Source organism: Hyperolius riggenbachi, chromosome 9, assembly GCF_040937935.1.
Source record: "Hyperolius riggenbachi isolate aHypRig1 chromosome 9, aHypRig1.pri, whole genome shotgun sequence".
NCBI lineage: Eukaryota > Metazoa > Chordata > Amphibia > Anura > Hyperoliidae > Hyperolius > Hyperolius riggenbachi.
Window position 1 is genome coordinate 132,494,966 of NC_090654.1, and position 16,633 is coordinate 132,511,598.

The 16,633-nt window shown below is 44.1% G+C and overlaps 1 protein-coding gene across 1 annotated transcript in view; it reads left to right on the forward strand.

Annotated features, from left to right (window-relative positions):
* Positions 1 to 12,341, forward strand: part of UBQLN4 (ubiquilin 4) — a 51,787-nt gene extending 39,446 nt beyond the window's left edge. Inside the window, exons 8-11 of the mRNA XM_068253527.1 lie at positions 3,614 to 3,697; positions 5,255 to 5,370; positions 9,166 to 9,337; positions 11,367 to 12,341. Coding sequence (XP_068109628.1) covers positions 3,614 to 3,697; positions 5,255 to 5,370; positions 9,166 to 9,337; positions 11,367 to 11,519 — 525 coding nt within the window. The 3' untranslated portion in view covers positions 11,520 to 12,341. The remainder of the gene's footprint in view (positions 1 to 3,613; positions 3,698 to 5,254; positions 5,371 to 9,165; positions 9,338 to 11,366) is intronic.
* Positions 12,342 to 16,633: the final 4,292 nt, after the last annotated feature.

Here is a 16,633-nt window from a genome sequence, read left to right on the forward strand (position 1 = left end):
GTCATGTTGGGGAGGAGCGGAGAGCGGCCAGGCACATGACTAATTAATATTCACTGCACGTTGTGACGTGCAGTGTTTACTTCCTGGTGCGACCACTCTGTGCAGCGATTGGCCGGCGGGACCACGTGATCCCGCATGCGTCCAAGAGTACGCATCACGGACGCCAGAGTGAGCTGCACAACGTGGCTCACTCTGACGTCCACATCGAAGAGCACCAGGCCTTGCGTTAGGTGCACGTTATGCGAAGTTAACGTAGCACCTAACGCAACGTCTTGGTTCGCAAGTAGCCTAATGGCAGAAACCTGACAGGCCTCAGCGTGAATCTCAGGTTTAAAAGCATGAAATGTTTCCTTCCTTGCTGACTGGTATAGGTAGAGTAGGGACTCTTTTTCTACAGCAGAAACCTCAACACTGGGGAAAGGGTCTAGTACAGAATGCTTTTACATGCAATCCATTTTAGAAGCTAATAGCTTCTATTTCTGCAACAGAGTACAATATGCAACCGAGTACAATATGCAACCTAGTTGTTTTTAGTGTTTCAGCGTGCTGTGATTGTTTTAAAGTGTAACTCCAGCGAAAATTATGTAATAAAAAAGTGCTTCATTTTTACAATAATTATGTATAAATTATTTAGTCAGTGTTTGCCAATTGTAAAAGCTTTCCTCTCCTTGATTTACATTCTGACATTTATCACATGGTGACATTTTTACCGCTGGCAGGTGATGTAAGTCGAAGTACCTGCTACTTGCTTTTTTTGGCAGTTGGAAACAGCTGTAAACAGTTATTTCCCACAATGCAATGAGGTTCACAGACAGGAAAATGGTCCTTACAGTACAGTCTCCTGTGGGAGAGGCTTCACCACAATATCAGACATACAGAGCCCCCTGATGATCCATTTGTGAAAAGGAATAGATTTCTCATGTAAAATGGGGTATTGGCTACTGATTGGGATGAAGTTCAACTCTTGGTCATGGTTTCTCTTTAACCACTTGCTACCCGCCCACTACCTATGGGCGTCGGCAAGGTGGCTCCCCCAGGACCGCGTAATGCCGATCGGCGGCACCTGCGGGACTAATTAGCCGAGGTTTGCGCGTAGGGATGCGTGCGCATCCGCCGGCATTAGGCTTCGCCCACCCGCGACGTCAACCCACTGGCCAGTTGGCAGCACCGGCGGGTTGTTAACACTCCGATCTCTGTTACTAAAGTATAATATACTTTCATACACTTTGATCGAGCGACCACCAGGGGAGGAGGCAGCTGTGTATGTAAAAACACACTCCCTGATCCTGCCCCCCTGTTCGCCGCCCACAGCACCCCTCAGACCCCCCCCCCCCCCCCCAATCACCCGTCAATCACCCCTTGTCACTGTCAACTCCATATTTTAGATTAGGTCCCCCCCCCCCCCCCCCCCGGGGGCTCCTAATCACGACCCCCCCCCCCCCTCTACTGTATTCATCTACTCTCCCCTGTAATCACCCACTGGTCACCTGTCAATCATCCCCTGTTACTGCCACCCATCAGATCAAACCTGATTTTCAGGTGCTTATACCCCTGAACAGTCATTTTGAGGCATTTGGTTTCCAGACTACTCCTCACAGTTTTGGGCCCCTAAAATGCCAGGTTTTTTTTTTTGTCACAAAAAAATGACACTTTGTGAAAAAAAAAAAACAATAAAAATCAATTTCCGCTAAGTTGTGACAAAAAATAAAATCTTCTATGAACTCACCATACTCCTAACGGAATACCTTGGGGTGTCGTCTTGGGGTCACTTGTGGGGTTCCTATACTGCCCTTGATTTTAGGGGCCCTTAACCGTGAGGAGAAGTCTGGAAATCAAATGCCTCAAAATGACCTGTGCAATCCTAAAGGTGCTCATAGGACTTTGGGCCCCTTAGCGCACCTCGGCTGCAAAAAAGTCACACATGTGGTATCGCCGTACTCAAGAGAAGTAGTATAATGTGTTTTGGGGTGTATTTTTACACATACCCATGCTGGGTGGGAGAAATATCTCTGTAAATGGACAATTGTGTGTAAACAAAATAAATAAAAAAAAATTATCATTTACAGAGATATTTCTCCCAGCATGGGTATGTGTAAAAATACACCACAAAACACACTATACTACTTCTCCTGAGTACGGCGATATCACATGTGTGACACTTTTTTGCAGCCTAGGGCCCATATGCAATTCCAGTTTTCTCCTATGTTTTCTTCTAGGAGATAATTTTTCATCTTCTATTTTAAATTTTCCAGCACTTTTCAGCTGAAAAAGTACTGAGAAGTAAGTACAAAAGTATTATCAAAATTATTCTGAGTATTTTCTTGTTTGCTGCTGGCTTAAATGGCATTTTATGGACAAATTTAAAAATATCACCTAGGATAAAACTCAGGTGAAAAAGTTAATTGCATATGGCCCTAGGTGCGCTAAGGGGCCCAAAGTCCAATGAGCACCTTTAGGCTTTACAGGGGTGCTTACAATTTAGCACCCCCCAAAATGCCAGGACCGTAAACACACCCCACAAATGACCCCATTTTGGAAAGTAGACACCCCAAAGTATTCAGAGAAGGGGCATGGTGAGTCCGTGGCAGATTTCATTTTTTTTTTTTTTTTTGGTCACAAGTTAGCAGAAATGGAAACTTTTTTTTTATTTATTTTTTTTGTCTGTGTCCTTTTCTGCTAACTCGTGACAAAAAACAATCTTCTATGAACTCACCATGCCTCTTAGTGAATACTTTGGGATGTCTTCTTTCCAAAATGGGGTCATTTAGGGGGTATTTATACTATCCTGGAATTCTAGCACCTCATGAAACATGACAAGTGCTCAGAAAAGTCAGAGATGCTTCAAACTGGGGAAATTCACTTTTTGCACCACAGTTTGTAAACACTATAACTTTTACCCAAACAAAAAAAAATCCAATAAGTGTCTATTGATCAGACATGTAGCACAATAAATTTAGACAAAAATTTATATAGAAATTTTACTTTATTTGAAAAATGTCAGCACAAAAAGTAAAAAAAAAATCATCTTTTTGACAAGTCATTTCTTTTTTGATGAATATAATAAAACTAAAAATCACAGCAGCAATCAAATAGCACCAAAAGAAAGCTGTATTCGTGACAAGAAAAGGAGGTAAAATTCATTTAGGTGGTAGTTTGTATGACCGAGCAATAAACCGTTAAAGCTCCCATTCACTTTCATTAAAATCACGATAAAAATTGCATAAAAATAACTGCGATTTTTGCGTACACGATTATGAAATTGCCACGATTTTTCCACTTCTTTTTTTTTACTGCAGTTTTAATGAAAGTCAATGGGAGCATTTTAAAAACCAGCTTAGAAAAGCGCTTCTAGTGTGAATGAGCCCTAAAAGCTGACAAATGTTTATTTTTCCACAATAATGGCTTTTGTACATCTTCTTCTTATTATCTTTTGGAAGACACTTATGTAATTTCCCGTCAAAAAATTGCTTGTTGAATAAAAGTAACTTTTAAGTGAAAATTTGCCAGCGGTATGAATAATTATGGGTAGCACTGTAGTATGAACATGCAGCCAATGATATGCCAAAGCTTGTATTTACCGCTCACTGACATATTTCCTCTTGCATTTATTTAGATGATTGGTAACATTCCAATTTTGTCTGGAAATCCCCAACTCCAGGAACAGCTTCGGCATCAGCTGCCAGTTTTTCTACAACAGGTAAACATTATGGTGTCTTAAAGGAAACCTGAAGCGAGAGGTATATGGAGGCTGCCATACTTGTTTTCCTTTAACAATAGCAGTTGCCTGGCAGTCCTGCTAATTATTCTGGCTTCAATCGTGTCTGAGTCACACATTTGGAACAAGAATGCAGCTAATCTAGTCAGAAATATCTGATCTACATGCTTGTTGTTGGTCCATGGCTAAGGGTGGGTTTTGACTTACCTGCAGGACGCATTCCAGCACTTGCATGGATTTGGATGGCAAAGCTTTGGAGTAATAGGCATGGCCAAGTTGCCTTCAGGGAAATGCTGCAGATTTGGACCGGATTAGGCCTTAGTGTAAACAGGCCCTAAAGTTATTATAGGCAGATTATCAGCAAGACTGCCAGGCCTCTGCTTGGAGCCATTGTGAAAAGTGGTAAAGTGGTATTTAGGTTGCCATGTTTTTTTGGTTAGTATTTTTTACCCCATGTTTTGTGTATTTTATATGTACACAATATAGGTACACATTGATCCCCCCCCCCTGCATATTTGCCTCTTTCTCCAAGACCTTTAACCCAAATGTGATGCTTTTACAACAGCAGATATAGTAATGCACCGTGTGAAGAATAGTCAGAGTTCTTGACTAAAGAAAGATGTACTGCTGCTAGCAGCCACAAAAGGCTCAGAAGCATGTTTGGTGAGGTGTCAGTTGATGAAAGCAATTTTTAGAAAAGATAGAAAGGTTTAAAATCCTGCCCCTGGGGGGTACTTGCCTAAGGAGGAGGAAGCCTATGGATCCTAATAAGGCATCCCCCTTCCTCTGCAGCAGAGGGGATCCAGTCCTGGGACCCCCCGAAGATCTCCTTGTGTGCAGGCGCAGTAGAGGGTCTCCGCTCGGGCTCCGGCGGAAATAATCCAAGCACAATTGGGTCCATTCTACTGTGCAGGTGCAAGCTTTTTCCACTGGAAAAGAGCTGCTACTGCACCTGCAGGCATAAGTAAATATTGTCGGCTTCTGCTCCGGTCTGCCAGTGCTGGATCCGACTGGCAGAAGGAGCCTGGGGAATGCTTTATTAGGATCCAGAGGCTTCCCTTTCCTGAGGTAAGTGCCCCCCAGGGACACTATTTTTCCTTACAGATTTACTTTAAAGAAGACCTAACCAATACTGAGGACAAACTAGTGGAAGGCCATTTCTTTGTTTCTGCTACCAGGATGTATAGGGGTTATATTTCTCATCCTAGTATCTCAACTAAATCATTGCACACAATCTCACAAAAACTTTGCGCATCTTTACTTTTTGCATTTGGTGTCCTTTCTGTTACTAACCCCCTTCTCCCAGCTTGCTAGGATGAGAGACTGCACTAGCCATTGAAGCTCGTGCGTAGCTGCTCAAAGCTAGTACTCAAATGGATAGATTTTAATTTTTAATCACATATTCATAGTCAGTCATGGTCATGTCTAGGAGAACTCAAAGGCATTTTGAACACTTCTTAATTTGGTTGCATGACGTTACAGGTTCAAATTAACGCCACATTCTCCTCACATCACTTATATTCTTGTCCTGATCCACAGATGCAGAATCCAGACTCTCTCTCTGTCATTTCCAATCCCCGGGCCATGCAGGCACTTCTCCAGATCCAGCAAGGTCTGCAAATGCTACAGTCAGAGGCCCCCGGTCTGCTATCCAGGTAAGCATAATTACGTACAAGCGTAGATGGACATTACAGCAGAAGCAGCCATATTAAGTACTGGAGGTACTTTTCAATCAATGACATCACATCTCCAAGACAGACATTTGTCATCTGGTGATGGGCTGTAATAATAATATTTAGAATAATAGTTTCTCTGAAATGCTGCTCTTTGCTTCACTTGTGTACCAGGCCTAAGTGCTGTTAAAGAGGAACTGTAACGACAAAACGGCCCCTGGGGGTACTCACCTCGGGTGGGGGAAGCCTCAGGATCCTAATGAGGCTTCCCACGCCGTCCTGCGTCCCTCGGGGGTCTCGCTGTAGCCCTCCGTACAGCCGTGACGCAATATTTACCTTCCTGGCTCCTGCACAGGCGCTCTGATGCCTCTCGGCGCCGAAGTAGGCGGAAATACCCAATCGCCGTCGGGTCTGCTCTACTGCGCAGGCGCAAGTTTCCGGCGCCTGCGCAGTAGAGCGGACCCGACGGAGATCGGGTATTTCCGTCTATTTCCGTGCCGAAAGTCGCCACAGCGCCCCCGCTGGAGCCAGCAAAAGTAAATATTGAACTGACAGTCGGCACAGTCGCCGGCTGTTCGGAGGGCTGCGGCGAGACCCCCGTGGGACAGAGGACGGCGTGGAAAGCCTCATTAGGATCCGGAGGCTTCCCCCACCCGAGGTGAGTACCCCCCAGGGGAGGTTTTTGTTGTTACAGAGTCTCTTTAAGAGGGCCTGATCAGCGATACAATATACTTGCACTACTGCCTTTAGCTCTGTTTTGCTAAAAACAGACTCTTTGTTACCCTTCCATATTCTGCCATCACCAGGCGAGTGGAGCAGGAACATTTATTAAAGGGAGCTGAGCACTTCATATATAAAAATGCTTAAAATGAACCTCCCCTAAGGGGGTTCATAATAATGTCTAATTTGTGGAGGGCAGCGTTCAATTAACTTACCTACGGGGCTGCTCCATAGCCCTGTTTCCATGATGGCGTCCATCTTGCAACTGTCATCGCCGCAGATTAAATTGCCCACGGGTCCTGTCTCCCATTTGGGAGATGTAAAGACTACATCTCCCAGCATGCAACAGCGGTCAGGCATGCTAAATCTGGCATGCACCAGCAAATACTTTCCAGATGGTGTTTCGGAATCTATCTTTACTTTGGGGGTAATATGTATTGTAACTATTTTGAAAACCCAGTGGGTATACAGTGCATCCGAAAAGTATTCAGAGTGTCAGGTTTTCCATTTTTTGTTATAGCCTTATTCCAGAATGCATTAAAGGGAACCTAAACTGAGAGAGGGATATGGATGTTTCCTTTTAAATTATACTAGTTCCCTGACTCTCCTGCTGATCAATTTGCTGCAGTAGTATCTGGATCTCACACCTGAAACAAGCATGCAGCTAATCCAGTCTGACTTCAGTCAGAGCACCTGATCTGCATGCTTTTTCAGGGGCTGTGGCTAAAAGTATTAGAAAGACAGGATTAGCAGGAAAGTCAGGCAACTGGTATTATTTTAATAGGAAAAATCCATATCCTTCTCAGTTTAGGTTCCCTTTAAATTCTTTTTTTTTTCCTCGAATTGTAAAAACAAGACACCATAATGACTATGTGGGAAAAAAAAGTTTACTTGAGGTTTTGGCAAATTACAAATAAAAAAAGAGAAATCACATGAACATAAGTATTCACAGCCTTTGCCAGGAAGCTCAAAATTGAGCTCAGGTGCATCCTGTTTCCCCTAACCATCCTTGAGAGCTCAATTGGAGTCCACTTGTGGTAAAATCAGTTGATTGGACGTGATTTGGAAAGGCACACTTCTGTGTATATAAGGTCCCACAGTTGACAGTTCATGTCAGAGTTAAAACCAAGCATGAAGTCAAAGGAATTACCTGTAGACCTCTGAGACAGGATTATCTTGAGGCGCATATCTGGGGACGTTTACCAAAAATTTTAGTGGCTTTGAGGACAGTGGCCTCCATCATCCGTAAGTGGAAGCGGTATTAAACCCCAAGGACTCTTTCTAAGGCCTCTTGCACACTGCAAGTGATTCCGATTCAGATTCCGCTTTTTAATCAGTTTTTACATCCGATTCAGATTCCGATTTGCACTTTTCTCCCTGCACACTGCAAATCGGAATCTGAATCGGATGTAAAAACTGATTAAAAAGCGGAATCTGAATCGGAATCACTTGCAGTGTGCAAGAGGCCTTAAGCTAGCTGGCAATCTAAGTTGAGCGATTGGGGGAGGAGGGGCTTAGCCAGGGAGGTGACCAAGAACTCGATGGTCACTCAGTCAGAGCTCCATTGGTCCTCTGTGGAGAGAAGAGTACCTTCCAGAAGGACAATCATCTCTGCAGCAATCCATCAATCAGGCCTGTATCGTATAGTGGCCATACAACAGCCACTCCTTTGTAAAATGCACATGGCAGCCCGTCTGGAGTTTGCCAAAAGGCACCTGAAGGAGTTTATGATAAACAAAACTCTCTGGTCTGGTGCATGGTAGTGGCAGCATCATGCCGTGGGGATGTTTTTTTATCAGCAGGAACTGGGAGCTGCAGTCATCTTTTCCTTTATCCTGAGTAAGGTACAGAGACATCCTGGATGAAAACCTGCTCAGGAGCGCTCTTGAACTCAGACAGTTCATGTTTCAGCAGGACAACGACCCTTAGCACACAGCCAAAATATGAAAGGATTGGCTTCAGGACAACCTGCCCTTGAGTGGCCCAGCCAGAGCCCAAATGGCTGTGCACTGATGCTTCCCATACAACCTGATGGGAGCAAACTGCCCAAGGACAGGTGTGCCAAGCTTGTAGCATCCTATTCAAAAAGACTTGCATGGAAGATCCAGGTACAGAAGATGGCGAACTGGCGGATAAGTAGATTTTCTTTATTATTATTATTTTCCCTCGTTTCTTCCATTTAAGGCTGTAATTGCTGCCAATGGTGCTTCGACAATGTATTGAGCAATTGCTGTGAATACTTAAATGATTTCACAGGTTTTTTTTTTTTTTTTTTTTTTTTTTATACATTTGCCAGAACCTCAAGTAAACTTTTTTTCATGTTGTCATTATGGAGTGTTGAGTGTAGAATTCTGAGAGAAAAAAATGGAATTTAATCCATTTTGGAATAAGGCAGTAACATAAGAAAATGTGGAAAGAATTATGCAGGGAACCCAAGGTGAGAGGGATATGGAAGCTGGCATGTTTATTTCCTTTTAATTAATGCACATTGTCTGGCTGTCCCGCAGATCCTCTGCCTCTAATACTTTAAGTCATAAACCATGAACAAGCATGCAGATCAGATGTCTGACAAATCTTCCACTAGGCGTCATCATGGTGGCCCGTGTGACAGGTCTGCGCATGCGCAGCTTAGAGTTAGAAAAACGTTGCATGCGCAGACCTGTCTCATGGGCCACCGTGATGACACGTAGCGGCCGGGGTGTTGACGACTAGAGTCAGAATTCAGGAAGAGTCGGTCCGACACCCGCCCCGGGTGACTCCGGTAATGGGAGCCGCCAGCGGGACACGGAGAGGAGCCAGGACAACGCTGGGGGACCTCGTGGCCTACGGTGGGCTGGAGGAAGCCCCAGGTAAGTGAAATCTTTTAATTTACATTACTGCTCATTGTCCCGTTAAGCTATGCAGCCATAGAATTCAATAGAAAGCAAGGTTGGGTAGTTCACACGGGCATGATTATTACTCATCGCTTTGTTAGTTAAACTGTGGCCTACATTTTGATTGTTTATCAATTTTCACTAACACTCATTAACTAACACTTTCACTGATTTGTCTTGCCAGTCTCGGTGCCTTTGGTCCCCATGGGGTTCCACCTGCATCCAGTGGAAGCACAGCCCCAGATAACAGCAATCCCTCTACACCCAGCAGTGCCTCTCCAGCAGGGGGCAGTAGCAGTGCTCAGCAACAGATGATGCAGCAGATGATTCAGCTTTTAGCAGGAGGGGGCTCTCCGGTAAGATGGAAGGAAATAGGTTTGGTTGCATCATTGTATTTTTATGCTCACACCATCATTGCTTAGGGCCTGAGCCCACTGACACAGTTGTGTCCACTTTTAAGTTTCACATCAATGTTAGAGATGCTGAGTAGGGGACACAACTGCGTCAGTGGGCTCAGGCACTAACTGATTACAGAAATTGCATTCATGGCTGCACATTCCTTAAATTGTTGTTTCATACTTATTTTGATCCCACTCAGCTGATAAGTGAGTTTATGGACTTGCCTCACCACATCACTACTAGCACACACTCGCCCGTAGTTTGTTTGCTGAAACTGTTTTGACACAGTAGTCTGCAGTGTTTATGACCAGGTCCACTGAAAAACAGATTGCAGAAATACAGATTTGGCGGCCGATCAACCATCCACTTTAAAAATACACAGATCTCTCTCTGATCAAATCTGATCAGAGAGATATCTGTTGGCCGCCATAAACCACAGGCTGATTCCCAACCGATTTCACCATGAACTATTTTGGCAATCTGCTTCCTGACGCAGCCCCTGGCCATGTCCATTCTAGTATAAATGTATAGCCCCCCCCCCTTCTCTGCCTCTGTATTAAAACATTACCTCTCCACCTCCCACCGGACTCTACTTCTGGTACTTGCCCCACATGGTTGTCCCGGACTCTTCTTCCGGTTCTTGCCCCATGTAGTTGGCAACTAAGTCGAGCAAGAACCAGAAGAGTAGTCCAGCGGAGAGCTGAGAGGTGATGTATTAATGCAGGAGATGTACATTTATACTAGGGGGGATGTTGCCCGGGACAGTGAGGCGGCATCACGAGACAGATTGCCAAAACATTTCATGCTGAAATTGGTTCAGCAATTGGCCTGCGGTTTATGGCAGTCAACAGATTTCTCCCTGATCAGAGAGAGATCTGTCTATTGGTCAAGTGGCTGCCAAAATCCCTAGATCTATGGCCACCTTAAAGCGGAACTGTAGATACAAATTAAACACATTGTTTCACTTCCCCAAGCCCCCAGCAGCCGTCCTGTCCCGCGCCGCTCGTTGACGAGCCTCCGTTCTCCCGCCGCCAGCTACCTTCGGTTTCGCCCCCGGGCCACTGCGCCTGCGTGGCTCTGGCCACGCGTATCCTTTCTTCGCGTTCCCCGCTATTGCAGAGGGGAACGCGAAGAAAGGATACGCTTGGCAGGGCTGCGCTGGCCTCGCCTTACAAGTCGAGGAACGGAGTGGCGGCGGGGGAACGGAGACTCTGCGCGGGACAGGACAGCTGCTGGGGGCTTGCAGAAGCCCCAGGTAAGTGAAACAATGGCCTCTATTGATAAAGCATTCCCGCATGCGGAAATGCTGAAAACAGCTCACTTTACCGACCACATAGCAAAATCTGTAATATCTTAACAAAAGTAACAAAATGTCAATTCATAAAGATTAGAGGAAGCGGTATGCAGACGGGGATTACCGCTACCTCGGATGTGGCGAGAAGCATGCGGAATACATTGCAGTGAATGGGACAGACCTCCCAAGCAGCAGCAGAGAAAGCAGCGCACTGAGGAACTCAGCCAGCTCCTGTGTTTCCGCAAGGCTCCCGACAGCCTACAGCGGGAAATCTCCGCTCTGTTATCGCAACTGGCAAACTCCTTGCAGATGTTGACCTGGCTGGCATTCGAACTGGGGACCCAGCGCTGCAAGGCAAGAGCGCTAATCACTATGTCACCGTGTTGCCCACTATGCCACCGTAATGCCCACATGGGTCATTCCAGTAAACCTAGAGACAGTGTACAGGATGTTAGAAATCTTTCTTTCTTTGTGCAGACCTGTCTTTAATCAGCAAACCAATGACACAAACAGATGGAAATTCTTGGAAGTCCTCTACACCAAAACCATGTACTTTTGCCATTGTTTCAGCTTCCTAAAGTAAAGTTACAAAATGCCTTCTCTAGGGATAAAATGTTACATTTGTTTTTTATGCAATTATCACAATTTGCTAAGCTGAAGTTATTGCTTAAAGTACTATTATCTGTTTCCAGGGACAGACACCAGAAATTCGTTTCCAGTCCCAGTTGGATCAGTTAAACGCAATGGGTTTCATCAACCGTGAGGCCAACCTTCAAGCGCTCATAGCAACGGGAGGAGACATCAATGCCGCCATAGAGAGACTTTTGGGTTCCCAACCTTCCTAATGACAGACCCATCCCCCTTCCCAGCCGGACACATGCAGGAACATGCAAACATCCCCCCAACACTACCATCCCAGTCCTTGTATTTGCTCCTAACCGCTGAGCACCATTGGAAATGGCCAAGCCAAAAGGATACCATCTCTGCATCTTGACTTCCCTGTTGTTCCTGAAAAGGGCGCTCTGTGCTGCAGCCTGCACACATATCATCTCTTTCTCACCCCGCAGGGTGTGAACTGTCAATAACACGCCTCCTAAACTCAGCTGTGCTTTAACATTGTGGCAGCAGCTTCCTCTTAATAACACAGAACAGTCTGTAAAGCCTGCTACTAGTGCTGATTCCTCATAATAATTATTTAACTCACTAATCTGCAGATGAAAGCTCAGCGGATATTCTGACAAGGTCTCAAACATGTAGGATTTCTTTCAACCCTCCCTTTTTTTTCTTTTCTTTTTTTTTTTTCCTCTCATCTTCTTTTCCTTTTCTTTATTTTTTTCTGTTATTTTTTTTTTTCCTTTTTGTAAACTTTATTGCCCCTAACTACATGGAGTCTTATGTTCATTAGAATATGATTTTAACAGTAAACCAAATGTTTTATTTTTCCCTGAACTTACGCACAGACGACAACTAAGACAGCTCCTCTCAGCGTCATAGAGATGCGATATATGCTTTCCTCCAGGATCCATAGACTCATAGCTGCTGCACTGGTCAGAGATTAGAAAAGATCATCTTCTGTTTTTGTTAACTGCAATGAATTGCATATGGTTTATCTATTTTTCTGAAACTCTGTGCGTAAGATCGTGGTTACTAAAAGCATCTTGGCAAAACTGTGTTCTGTCTATCTGATATGTTAAAAAAAAAAATAATGATCTGCTCAGAACAATTTAGAAGTTGTGGGTGGAACACAAGGGATGAGTCAATAAAACTACAGTAATAGAAACCTCAGGTCAAATCCCACCAGGTCTGCAAAAACCACCTATCCTTAAAGTGGATCCGAGGTGAACTTTTACTCATTGCATAATTGTGTTCCTTTCCTATTGTTTATAGGGTATTCCTCAAGCTAAATATGTTTTTGTTTTTGTGTTAATACTCTAATTCCCTATAAACTAAATAAACCACACCCACAGGTTTTCAGAGAGCCTTGGCAGTAGCAAGGGCAAAAAGAGAACAAATTCTCGGACTGGCACTAGAAGGCTGTAGCAAGGGCTCATGGGAGCTCAGTCTGGGCAGGAGAAGGAGGAGGTGTTACTAGCCATTGATTTCAGAGGCAGAGGGGAGGAGGGGGGATTAGTTTTTTTTTCACAGGCTGAGTGCTTAAGATACAGATAAGCCTGCCTCTGTGCAAACATGGCCGCTGTCATTGTATCACAGGAAAAAATAATCATATTCCGTTGAAGCTGTTTGCAGCTAGATTTGCTGTGTAAACTATCTAAACTTTAGATAAGATATATAGACAAGTTACTTGTTCTAGTTAGTTTTTCATCTCGGATCCGCTTTAAGTGACATGATGAGATAGACGTGTATGTGCAGTGGCAAGCAAACAAAGAACTGTTCGGTGTTCCTTTTCTTCTTTGTCCCTCTGAATGAGTTAACATGTAGCTATGCAACTGAGTTCCTCTCCAGTCGGACTATAGCAGTAAAGGTACGTACACGCATCCAACAAAGTGCGCGGCATGACCGACCCCACGAAAAACAGTTTACACAACTTGTATTTTTCCCCGCATCAACCAACTGAACGACCAACTCGATAACATTCTATGCATGCAAGTGAAATGACAGACTGTACCACATGGCCGCATTCAAAACAAGTATGTAATTTAAATTAATGTTGTACACACGTGGCCAACTTCACAATATCAGCCCAACAGTCCTGTGAGTTGATCCACCGTATGGATTGAGCAAACTGCATGTCATCAGTCGCTTGTCTAGTTATTTGCCACGCGTACACACACTTGATTGTCATCCAACAGAGCAAAATCGGACCACAATCAGGCGGTTTGGTAGAGCATGTGTACAGGCCTCAACACTTATTTAATAAGAAATAACACTCATAAAACACTTTAATGGCAGAGAATGGCTTTTAAGAGCAGGACATACCTAAAGAGGTCAATAATTCATATATTTTAGCTCTCCGGTACACAAACACTGTGTCATTGAGCAGAAACAAAACATTTTTAAGTTTTTAAACAAACTGTGATTTCTAAATAAGTAATTTTAAGTGGATAGATACAATTGTTAATCTCATTAGTTTATTTTTTTTTTTTTTTTGCTAAGGTTCACTTTAACCACTTTTGTACGAGTGTGAAATCTACACTGTTTATGTCCGCCTAAGCCTGCCTGGGAGTATATTTCAAATTCCGCATGCTGCACGGACCCGCCTATCGTGTTTCTCTTTCGCAACTGCAGCTCACTCACCCTGCTGTCAGTATGACAGTCGTACTCAGTGAGTCAGTCAGGAGATTATTTCATTGGCTCCTGACCCTGTGATCATGAGAGCCAATATCACTTGCTCACATTGATCACAGGGTCATGGGCCATGAAATCGGCTCCCGACCAGCTCACAGAGCTCTGTTGTCATAGCGATGGCTGAGCGAGTGAGCTTCAGCGATGGGAGAACAGAACAATTGGTGGGTTGGTGTGGCGTATCGGCGATAAGCTCAGTTTTTGTAGCAGCAGTCTCAACGACTGCGTCATGCTGATGGGCGTGAACGTGGTGGCAGCCCCAGGACTGCCTAACGCCAATTGGCGTCAAGTCCGGGGGCAGGGTTTTGCAGGAGATTGCGCGCATCGCCATCAGTCTCCCAGCGGCGATTGCCACTAGGAGACTGTTAGATGGCGAAATCACTGTCTATTTACACTGTACAGCGCTGCGACCTAAGGCAGTGTTGTACTGGGGACAGCCGTGTGACATGGCTGTCCCCTCTGGAGGCACAGAGAGCGATCGGTTCTCATAGGCATATGTCTGTGAAAGCTGATCGCTGTGATTGGCTGGTGGGGAAATAAAAAAGAAAATAGTAATATTTATTGCAAAATAACCCAAATATTTATTTAAAAAACAAACAAACACAGAAGCGATCACAGCCCACCAACAGAAAGCTCTGTAGAAAAAGGTGTGTGGGGGGGGGGGGGGGGATCACTTGTGTGCTGCAGCGGGGCCTTAAAGGACAACTGAAGTGACGGATATGTGGGCTGCCATATTTATTTCCTTTTAAACAATACCAGTTGTCTGGCTGTCCTGCTGATCCTCTGCCTCTAATACTTTTAGCCATAGACCCTGAACAAGCATGCAGCAGATCAGGTGTTTCTGAAATTTTTGTCAGGTCTGCCTGGATTAGCTGCATACTTGTTTCTGGTGTGATTCAGACACGATTGCATCCAAATAGGTAAGCAGGGCTGCCAGGCAACTGGTATTGTTTAACAGGAAATAAATATGGCAGCCTCACTCTCACTTCAGTTGTCCTTTAAAGCTGCAGTGGCCTAAATTGTGAATAATAGCCTGGTCACTAGGGGGGATGTAAGCCTACAGTCCTCAAGTGGTTAAAGGACTACTATAGTGAAAAGGTTAAAATCTGACAGAACCGACAGGCTTTGGGCCAGTCCATCTCTTCATGGGGATTCTCAGGGTTTTGTTTGTTTTTCAACAGCATTTCCTGAACAGCAGTTTCATAGTCTACACAATTAGGCAGGCTCCATATACAGCAACAGTATCTCCCTGGTCAGAAATTGATCTGGAAGTAGCAATAGCAATTAGTCCAATTTTATATACAAAAGTTAGTGGACTCATTCTAAACGGTATAACTTTCAAAAATGTATTGACTTAATAATAATCAATTATAATACCCCTTTTCCTTGTACATGACATGCGTGTCATTCTACATTACTTATAGCCCTGTCTCCTACAGCAGGTAGTAAAATTCTTACTAATCTGACAGGTTTTGGTCTATTACAGCTCACTGAGGATTCACACTTTTCTTTATTTTCTAAAGCACTTACTGAATGGCTCAGTCCCACTGTCAAAACAATGTTCAAACAAGTAGGGGTTCTGGCTAGTATCCTTGTATAGATCCTTCCCAGGGAGTGCTTTTGGAAAGAATTAAGGACATCTTGAGAATCTACCATCTGTAGATGGACTAGTCCAAAATGTATAGTGCATTTTACTGTGGGAGAAATGTATGTCTCATATATGTGTTTACATGTATTTTAAATTTCCTATGGTAGTGGTGCATTACATGTTTTGTTTTTTTGAAATTTTATTTAGGGGGCTGGATTAGTTCTGCACTTCTTATAGTTGACATGGGTTATAATGCAATTTTATACATCACACATATGGAAACTGATCCATAGGGAAACATGAATTTCTTCACCTGCTCTGTGCATTGCATTAAAGGGGACCCTGAAGTGAGAGGAATGTATATGGTGGCTGCCATCTTCATTCTCTAATGCCAATTGCCTGACTTCTGTGTGACCGACTGACACTGCGGTTGTCCTTGGCAGGTTTTTGTGTGCCATATCCATTATGTATAGAGTGCTTGGGGGCCCATAGCTATTTAGCTATGCCACTGTTTGTATAATCTGCAAAAATAGCAACATAACTTTCTACTTCATCTACTAGCTCATTAATAAATAAACATGAAGAGCACTGGACCGAGTACTGACCCCTGTGGAACTCCACTGCTAACAGTCATCCAGTTTTAATATGATCCATTCACCACAACTCTGTTTTCTGTCCATTAGCCAGTTCTCTCTACATATGCACAGATTCTTCCCTAGTGCTTAGTGGGTGAGGGAGGAGGTGCTCCAATAGGGTGTATGCAATAAAGCAGATAACAGTTAACCTCCCTAGCGGTTTGATTATTTCCAGATTTACAGGGAACCTAAACTGAGAAGGATCTGGAATTTTCCTTTTAAAATAAAACCAGTTTCCCGACTCTCCTGCTGATCCTGTGTCTCTAATACTTTTAGCCACAGCCCCTGAACAAGCATGCAGATCAGGTGCTCTGACTGAAGTCAGACAGCCACTTCTACAACCAAAGAGATCAGCAGGAAGCCAGGCAACTGGTATTGTTTAAAAGGAAACATCCATACCCCTCTCAGTTTATGTTCCGTTTTAAGGGTCTAA